The sequence below is a fragment of the Python bivittatus genome, unplaced genomic scaffold, assembly GCF_059951505.1.
Source record: "Python bivittatus isolate LINGU-HERP-01145 unplaced genomic scaffold, Pbiv_v1 ctg000700_np1212, whole genome shotgun sequence".
Taxonomy (NCBI): domain Eukaryota; kingdom Metazoa; phylum Chordata; class Lepidosauria; order Squamata; family Pythonidae; genus Python; species Python bivittatus.
This window is the reverse complement of record NW_028277098.1, coordinates 43,917,610-43,928,230: the sequence shown is the minus strand read 5'-3', so window position 1 is coordinate 43,928,230 and position 10,621 is coordinate 43,917,610. Positions and strand designations below refer to the sequence as shown.

General features: G+C 36.2%; 1 protein-coding gene across 1 annotated transcript; it reads left to right on the top strand.

Moving 5' to 3' along the window:
• The first annotated feature begins 4,636 nt into the window (after positions 1–4,636).
• On the top strand, positions 4,637–9,985 carry DMRTB1 (DMRT like family B with proline rich C-terminal 1). Its single transcript, XM_025177106.1, has 4 exons — positions 4,637–5,060; positions 6,573–6,811; positions 8,524–8,668; positions 9,885–9,985. Exons 1-4 carry the CDS (start codon positions 4,637–4,639, stop codon positions 9,983–9,985), a joined length of 909 nt encoding a protein of 302 aa, XP_025032874.1.
• The last annotated feature ends 636 nt before the right edge of the window (positions 9,986–10,621 follow it).

Here is a 10,621-nt window from a genome sequence, read left to right as displayed (position 1 = left end):
AATAGCAAAAGCTGAAATCCTATGTTCACCTCTGATTTAGGGAATAAATTACAATTACATCTTTCAGCCCCCTATATGCTATAGCAGTTTACATTTAAGCAAATATAGAATAGCTTGCTCTAAAGCCAGATTAAATGTGTTGCCATCAAATATGTTACATGACAGATTTCAAAAAATTCCTATCTCTCAAAGATTTTGCCCCAAGGTATTGATCTTCAAATTGTGGATCACATTCTGTTGCATTGTGAATATTATAAGAGTCTTCAGCAGGATATAATCTGACCTATTTTAAGACTAAGGCCAGGAAGAGATACTTCTGAACATGTTAAATTTTTACTTTCAGATAAAAATCCTAAAATTACAGTAAAAATTAAAAATTACAGCCATTTTTAACTATGGCTATAAAAACAATGTCTTTACTAATAAATTAAGTTTTGAGTTTCTAAATGTTTTGTGTTGTGTCATTAACTTTTTAATCTGGCGAACTGGTTTATCTTATGCTAAACCTTTTGATTGTATCTGTATTTTGTTAGCTGGGTCTTTTGGACATAATAAATATTACACTACATTACATGTATTTAAAAATAATTGGGTAATTCCATTTTATGAGAGGTTTAATTCTCTAGCATGTGGGTAGGTCTGAGCTTGCCCATGGGGTGGAAGGCACTTTCTCACATTATTTATTTAGATATACAAAAATAGTATACCCTTGTTTTTGTTCCTTTCTTAGAAAGAAGTCACTCAAACCAGCTTACAAAACATAAAAACAGGCAGAAAAAGAATGCCCAGTCATGAAAAAACAATTATTAGACCACTGTGACTGTGCAAAACATTTGAGAAAAGCGCTTTACAAAGTATGCATATGGATGCAAAACTAGGGACAGCTTTTGAAAGGCTGCATGAGTGCAGCAGAAGACATGACTGCTTAAGTTCTTCAAGAAGATGTGCTTCATTTGAATCCTTTGCAGAGCAAGATAGTAGGAAACTTTTTAAAGCAGAAGGAAAAAGCAAAAGAGAGCAATGCCTATAGATGGTAGCTGATGTTGAAGTGAAAGCTGGATCCAGAACTCCTGAGCTATAATATAGGTCAAACCAGGACCTTGATGTAATGGGAATCACGCAATCATAGAATTGTAGATTCACAAGGATCATCTAGTCCAACCTTTGCAGTTGTAAGGAAACCACTGAAACCATCCTTAAGAGGTGACTATTCATTCTCTCCAGAGATGGAGAACTACAAACTCTATGTGCAGACTGTACTGCTGTTATACAGATCTTACTGTCAGGATGTCTCCCCCTTTAAGCAAAACCTAGGTAGTAGCAACTTGTCCCCATTATTTTTGGCCTTAGCTTCTGTGGCAATGCAAAATAACTCCTGATCATTTTCCCTATGGCACCTTTTTATGTACTTGAACATTGCTTTGATGTTTCCCTTCAGTCTTTTTTCCACTTTTGCTCCTTCAGTCTGTCTTCATAGGCCATGTCCTCAAGTCCCTGTATCATCTTGTCGCTCTCTTCTGAATCTTCTGGAAATGTGATGCTCAGAACTTTATGCAGTAGGGCAGAATAAGACTTAATAAGACTTTGATACAGGGCTTCTCATGCAACCCGAAGCAGCTTTAGCTTGTCTTAACAGATATCTCATATAGCACCTGAGTTGCCAGTACAGTGGTACCTCGGGATACGAACGCCTCTACTAACGAACATTTCGGGTTACGACCAGCTTCGGCAGGAAAATTTTACCTCGGGTTATGAACTTGCCTCTACTTACGAACCGGATCCGCGGCCATTTTCCCTGCTGTCACGCAGTCACGGCTTCCTGTGGGCGAGGTCGCGGTAGCAAGGAGATGTTCGGTGAGGCTCGTGGTGTGTTTTGCGGTGTTTTGTGAAGGTTTTTGGTGTGCGTGTTAGCATGGCTCCAAAGAAAATGCAGAGCAGGCTTGGCGGGAGTCAGGCTCTGAAGAGGAAATTGCCTCGGGTTGTGACCAAATTCGGGCGGAGGGCGGAACGGATTAACCGGATTTACATTGAACCCTATGGGGAAATTCGCCTCGGGTTGCGACCAAATTCGGAGGGCGGAACGGATTAACCGGATTTACATTGAACCCTATGGGAAACTTTACCTCGACTTGAGACCAACTCGAGTTGCAACCAGAGTCACGGAACGGATTAAGTTCGTATCCCGAGGTACCACTGTACTTGCATACTACATGTTAAATATCTGCATTTATTCAGAGCCTCTTCCAGGGCATTTGCAGGGAGGTTCAAAAAAGGCAAGATGGCAGCTGCAACCATGCAAGTGAAACTCCACCCTTTTTTACATACATTGGGACACATGTAAATAGGGGTAGGATTTTGATCTCACGGTGACAGCCACCACCATAACTTTTCTGACATCCCCAGGGAAGCCTCTTTAATTTAAGGGCCTCTGCATATCCAGGGCATATATCTGCACAGGTTATTAATATCATTGCACCTTTATTTATTTAACAGTACTTACAATCCACCTCAGTCCCAAAGCTCTGGACAGCATGCAACACCAAACAATGATTAAAAACAAAATAATAACTAAATCCAAATGAATATCAAGAATAAAATATAACCTCAAATAAAAATAATGATAAAATCCCAGATGAAATCAAGATAGGCACCCACAGACAGACAGCCATCTTTAACGAAGCATATTGAACCCACAGTGTTTGTATATTTATGTGTATCTGTGTGTGCATAATTTATCCCACGCTTCTTCACAGTTAATGAAGTTATCTTGCACAAAATATATATTTATGATTTAGTTTTTGGAAAACTTTTTCTTAAAAATCTTTTTTCAAAATAAAATCTTACATTTGAAAGAACAAAGCATTGTTTGGAAAGTATCCATTACTATTAAATAAAAATCTTTGTGAAGTTTGAGTTAAAGAGAAAATAGTAATAATTACTAAAGTACAAATCCAGAAAACATTTTGTTTTTCTTTAGCAGAAGTAGTTTTGCTTGTTTAAGTTATTACATTTTCCTTATCTTTCACAGAGATATAAGCAGCCTACAGCCATTAAATATTTACAGTTTAATACATTACTCTAAAATGCCAAACAGGAGCAGGAAGAAACACAACTCATAGTAAGAACTGAAAATATTTAAATTATTAGGAAAACAGCAAGTTTAACACATTAAACAAGTCAAATAATATGGTCAAGGCCTTCCTGAAAAAAAAAGAAAATGGTTTTCAGAATTTTCAGAAAGTTGTTAATATGGAAGTGATGGATCTCTCTTTGGACTTCCAGAGTCCCAGCCCAGTCAACCAAAAACCAGGAAAGCATTTCCAATGAGAATAAAATTTCCAATGAGAATCTGCAAAATTTTACAGATGTGAGTTTATAATTAATATAAAGCATATTTTACTTATTCTTCTTTATTTGGATGGAATTTTTAAAAATCCACTATGAGTTATTGTGGAATTCATTATTCATATCATAAACAGATTTGTAAGTAAATGGCACAGTCATAAACATACAGCATTAAACAGTGGCTGTACAAGAAAAGAATTTAATAATCTCCTTTTCTGCAACATAATTAAACATCATACAGAATTATTAATAAATTATAATTTTCCCTTTATTTACTGTATTGAAATAAGATATAGCTTGGTAACCATAGAAACTCTTTTAATTTTGTAAACTGATAAAAATAAAAATTCATATCACAGTAATGATACCACTCATCCCTCTAGGCAATAGGCTAGTTTATTGCATCTTGAAACCAACTTATGGACTACCTCTCAATGCTCAGAGAAATAAATGTATAGTGTTAAATAGCTAATTTGTACTGAGAAACAGATACACATCATGTCCCCTGAATTTGCTTGGATGTCAGAAATCCCAAAGGAAAGAGATTCAGAGTTTAAGATACAATCACTGTTCAGTGATGGAAAAACGCAGCTATTGCCCTTGCATATGTTACAAGACATGAATTCATGCACATTTTAATCGATTACTGCCTGAAGTTTAGAACTGAAACAAGTGGAGCAGGATAATTCTAAAGTAGTGCAGGTATCAAATTCAACTACTTGACTGGTATCCTGTGTAAAATGTTAACCTCCTTCAAACAGCATAATCTCAAATTAATATTCCATACCCCAGGTTCCCCACTGAAGCACAAAATTGTACAGTTTGCTTCTAGCATCTTAAATCTTCCTTGCAGAACCACCAGAGAACTGGACGTCTTCCCTTCTGCTCACAAAAAATTATCTGTGGCTCTAAAATCAAAGCCCTACCTTCCTGGCAGAGAGACAAAATCAGTAGGTTTTGCAGTAATTGAAACCCTTTTAAGAATGTTGAGTTTCCACTAAAATAAAGTTTTCTAGAGCAGTTCTGTTTCAAAATAGAGTTTCCAGAAATAAAAGCAAGAAGGGAATTGAAGAATATTCTTCATAGTTTGTCTATGTCAAAATACTACATTTTGTGGGCTGGGACACAGCACCAAATGTTCTTTCCTTTCTCCATGAAGCAGAATTCCTCCCTTTTCTAGGCTAGGTCCCAGGCTTAATTGCTAGATTGTAGCCATTTTTGCAGACAAGGGGAGCAGACTTCAGTGCATACCATTTTAGAACTGGTGTGGATCTAGAGAGAGCTGCTAGCCATGGAGAACCAAGATGGGTCTCCGTCTCTTCGGGCTCCTAAATGTTCACGTTGTCGGAATCATGGCTTTGTGGTACCAGTAAAGGGTCATGCTGGTCATTGCAGGTGGAAGCAGTGCCCATGTGAGAAATGTGCTCTCATCACTGAACGCCAGAAGATCATGGCTGCACAGAAGGCCTTGAAGAGACAAGGACCAGATTCACCACCCAGAGATATGTTGCCTCCCACTCAGGGCAGGCCCAGTGAAGATGTGACAGCCATCCCTAGCAATAAGAAGGGCTTAAAAATGAATTCCTCAGAGCCCCCTACTCATGGGTCAGTGGTGCATGAAGGAATTAAAGTGACTTCAGCAGTTAGCCCCTGTACCAGAACAGGGAATAATGCAACACCACCTAAACCAAGCTCTCCAACCTTCATTGATTTAGGTATGTGTACTGGCCATAGTGCTACTTCAAACATTGATGATTAGCTATGTCTTTTCTGTTTATGAACTTAACTTTCTACTTGTCCTGGGCCTTAGTGATGTATGTATCCTGCTATGCCAGTTTGTTACTGGTGATGTTTGGGGTTGTTGTTGGGTTTTTTTCCTCTGAAGGGGTGATATTGGCTGGCTATTTATTTATTTATTATTAATTATTGCAGCTTCCATATCCTGCTTGAAAGCTGCTTTACCATGCTTCATTGTTGCAAAACTAAATTTACACAGAATCTGTATGAGTGAAATGAGTTGCAACAGGCCCAACATAACACTGACCTGCCAGTCAAGCGAGTAGAAAAACAGAGACCCTGGATTTAATATGATTTGTACTATATTTTAGACATTCCCTTTAGCAAGGGGAATATTTCAGTGTTAATGAAAATAATTTGTGGACTGGTTTTTCTAAGAACAAAAGAAAACAGACAAACCCTTGTCTGCTGCCATCTTTATTTTTGCACTGAATTGATATTGTGCAAGGTGTATTTTGAAGAATGTTTAGAGCTGCAGTGAATTAAGTAAAGTGTCCTAATTGGAATTTCTTTGCAAAATTCAAATTGTAATGTTTAGTTATTTTTCCAACATTCAAATGGAAAATTAGTGTTAATCAACATCTTAAGTAGCAGCAGAAGTTTAGAAAATATTACATTTACCAAACTGATAATGAGCATTGACCTAAATCAACAAGTTTAAAATTGTTTATCAAAAGTAAAACTGAAACACTGCAAAATGTTGTACATTTCCTAATTATTCTGAATGTTTGTTACATTAAAAAATAGCTTATCCTCCATTCTACTCTCCTGCTGTTTAATTGGGATCGATGTTGTGTTCTATTTATGAATATGGATTGCCATCTACTGGTTCAATACAATATTAAATACTATTAAGGTAGCTTGCAATTTATCTTTGTTGCTTGATGTAGCATTACACATTTTAAGTTTTCTACTTAAGAGAAACAAGAAATTGAATTTGCCAAACTATATAAGATAGTAAATTATAGCATCACATTTTAATGTTAATATATCTCCTATTCATAAAGAAATTATGTTTAATTTTGTTTGAATATTAAATAATGTAAGTTTCTAGAGTCTGCTTCTCTGTAACTAAGGTCTCTGTGCATTCTTCCAATTGACATGAATCCATGAGCAACAGCTCTGCATTGTAGGATCTTAGCCATGTAAGGTGTCTTGATTGTAGGATCTTTTTCTTATAGAATGTATACCTCTCAGTGCAACGTTTGCATTAAAAAAACACTTCCTGCATTTAAGCCATTTACTAAGTCTTCAGTGTTTTCATGGATATGCAGCTGAGAGGACACCTAAAGAGTACCTTAATGAAAGTTTAATTAGCCAAAGTGCAACACTTTCAAGATACTAAAGTACCTTACAAACAGACGTTTAGGTATTGTTGATACTGGCTAAGTACCAACACCCATTTAATCCAACATTTTTTTTTTTAACAGACCATCCTAATTTGCCTCAAGAATGTATTGCTATGTGCCCAGAATTTGTGGAGAGGGAACCTCCCAAAATGTATCCTGGATACTCCGGGATGTACCCTTATCATCCATTTTCAGTGGGATTCACTATCAATCAACCAGCTTACAGAGGTCCATCACCTGCCCCTGTTTTACCTCTGCAAACAAGTTTCAGACACTTTTCTAGCAATCATGGACCAGGGAGTGTTCCTGCTTCTATACCAGTAAGTATAGTTTTCCCCATACACGGTTTAATACAGCTCACGTATAGAGGACCTGTAGATGTCTTTTGCAGCTAGTCATTGGTGCAATAGCTTTGAATCAGTGGCACATTTAGAATTTTGAACAGCTTAATTGGTACTGTAATAAAATGGGTACCATGTGGTGCAGTCAGTCACAAAACCAGAAACCAAACCAGTAAGATTACTGCCCACCTCCATCTACTCTCCCAGGATGACATTTTTCTGACCAGACAGCCATACATCCACACAAAGCACCTGGCTGTATGTATTTCAAAGGATGCATCTGAGCTCAATTTTTGGAACTAAAGAGGATGATAGAACCTGGAACTATGCTTTTCAGCATGCTTGCTTCCCGTTATTTTTTTTAAAAAATTAAAGGGTGGGCAAGTGTCAAGGGAGATGTCTGAAGAAATATTGCCACTCATGGCTGCCACACTGGGTACCCAGTAAGTTTGGATAGTATATAGACAAGATTGATGAATCATGAATAACTGCTAGAGCTGTACAACAGTTTAAATTTTATTGAGTTTTATTCTATAGTTATGAATGTTAATAGAAATTCGGAGAAGATCTCAGATGTTCTACCTTTAGAATTGTCAATTTAAATTGGCTGCACATTGGAATGTCCACATTCCAATAGAACACTGACTTTTCTCAGTTGGATACACATTTGATTATTTACTCCATTGTAATCCCTGCTTTAGATCCCACCTAGTTGATGCAACAATGCATCCAGCGGTAATTATGATTGGGGAGTTAATCTAAAAGTAAGGGGAAGGAATGTGAGAGAAGATGGTTCTAAAATAAAACTATTTTGCTTCCCCTCTGTATATGACAAAATCTATTTTTGTAAAAATAGCTGTATTTTTTGAAAATTAAGGAATGGGCTAATAGCAGATTAGGAAAATAAAAAATGGCAAAACTACAATTTTAAGCCTTCTCTCCCAAACTTATATGAAAAACATAGTGTTGAACTTTCTTATTATTTCCCTTGAATAAAGATTGTTAATTATCCAATGCCATGGCTAGTGACATCATTTATTTACCATTTATAATAATGGTTAATGTCATTTATTTACCTTTGGTACAAGGATTTGGATTTCTCTTAAATGGTTGCAACCTTTTCCAGTTGTGCTTATCCAAGACCTGAGTTGAAGGACATAAATGTAAAACTTGAACACGTTTCTGATTTCCTTTGCAATGATAAAATTAAGCCTAATAAAATTATGTATTATTGATAAATAAAATTAGGTTTCTATCAAAGTGGCTCCCTTTTCAATTGCTTTCTGGAAGCAGCTGAAAACTAAGCTCTTCTGAAGGATGTTTGGCTTGTGATGCCACCTTGGCTGAGGTTTATAGATTCAGTTCTTGAGTTTCTGTATGTATATGTGTGTGTGTGTGTGTGTGTGTGTGTGTGAGAGAGAGAGAGAGAGAGAGAGAGAGAGAGAGAGAGAGATTTTAATGTTTAACCGAATTGTGGATATTTTAATTGTAATTGTGTAGCTTTATCTCTGTGAACCAGTGAGAGTCCTTTGGGATTATATCAGGGAATAAGTATGATGAATAAATAAATAAATAAATAAATAAAAGTAAAGTAATAGGATAATGAAATATACTTTGGCTTGGGTTTCAGGGTAGCCGCTGACTTTAAAGCTCAGTTCCCCACCTGTTCACCTACCTTTGCTTTTATACAGTTACAAGACACAGGTGGGGATTTCCGGCCTGGATACTATACTCCACTCTCACCCTTTATATCTCGAGGCTTTCTGCCGGGGATTCACTACATTCCACCACCTCTCCAGCTCAACTTTGTGACTGAAGCTACAAAGGAAACATCTGGTAAATAATCAGAATATTTGGTTGAACTGTTGCGCTGATGTTTGCAATAGACCTATGATCTTTATAAACCCATTCTGTCCTGTATGATGTGCTTAGCTTGCCCCCAGCCCTGATACTCAAGTGTGGAATTAATTTTTGCACTGCAAAGCCAGATACACATAGATTAGATTTAGATAAACCTATCTAAAAATACAACTAGATTTGACCAATAGGATCATACAGAATTCATAATGTTTATATTGTATAGATTCAGTCTACCTATATTATTTTCTATGTGCATTCCTATGCTGCCTGCATAATTCCAATAGCAAATGCTTTTATGATCTCTGAAACCAAAAAGCTATTTTTAACTATTAGCCAACACCGAGAAACATCACCTGAACATCTGATTCCATTAACATTTATTTGTTCAAACTACATGTAGATCAAGCATAGGTTTACTTTAATTGTATCTTAATTGTATCTGGGATTAAACCATGATAATTTATTTACTTTATTAATTCAATTTGTATAGCTGCCCATCTCAACACATGACTATCTCTGAAAATATTTAACTTAAGATTTAACTCTGCTTGCCCTCTTCAACCATGGAAGAACAATGGAAGAATATTTAATTAATACTGTATTAACTTAAAAAGAAATTTAGTGTTTTTCCCCCAAATAATTTATTACAGGAGAACCATCTTAAATTCACTGAGAATCATCTTTAAATTCTTTCTGCACATATATACATAGGGTCTGAGTGCTTTTTTTAATGGGAAAAGCTTTTCCCAAGTATGTGATCTAAATACATTCTATGATCCTCTACATCCAAGAAGGGATATACCATATTGTTGACTCTTATAATTAGGTTACTTGAAAAATGATTCTGCACTGAACAGCTACATAGAGTCAAATTGCTGAAATAATTATTTTCAAACTAATGATCTCAGTAGTTGTCAATTTAAAATACATATACCTGTATGCACATTTTATATTTGTTTACTAGTTTATTCGTATATTAAATAAACAGGAAACAAATGTATTCAAGATGAAGTAATAAGTATCTTTGTAATACTTATTGGAGAGATGGTTTCTTCAAGCTACAGTCTACAAATAAAAGAGCTGTGTTGTAAGAATGTGCTTGCTTGTTATTAAATGATACAGTCATTTAATGAAACATGAGAATTCTGTCAAAGCTGAAAGCATGGACAATTTTTCTGATTCTGTATTTTAGCTTCCACTGAAGACAGCCAGGATTCTGCAGTTATATGTAAGCACAGCCCAACATCTCAAGAAGATACCTCTGGAGAATGTTCTTCATATGCTAAACAGTAAATCATCACCATCTACGTTGAAATATTGCCTTCCTATAAATGTTATTTTGTATTACTGTAAACCATACTGCTGCTAATCCTAATTCAATCAGATAAGTTTAGAATATGACACCATTTACACAGTTCTATTTGCAACATTGGTATTTCATGTTCACTTAACTTCTCCCACTAGAATGTGGTGTCTTGGTGCCACATTGGAAGTTTAGGAAGATATACCTGTATTGAAAATCATCACAGCAGTCTCCTGATTGCATGTCAGGCAGTGAATGCAGGCCCAGCTCAGAAGTCATGTACATTGTGAGAAGTCAGATGTCCTCTGTAAGTATATTTGACTCTCCAATAAAATCCTAGCACAATTTAGCACATTGCCCAGCCTATGCCTTGGAAGGAACGATACTAGCTGGCTTTAGGATTGTCAGCTTTCGTTAGCTGATGCCACCCTGTGTTGTCAGTATTGTAGTTGTTTGCTACAGCAGCCTTCTTCAACCTAGTACTCTTGATATATATGGAAACATGGTGCATCTGAAATGTATCAAGTAAGGAAAGGCATGAAAAGATTCATCTATCAATACATCTGTATTAAGCTGCTGCTAAATTAAAAGACCAGGCTAGTTCTTGTTCAGGTGCAAGATGATGT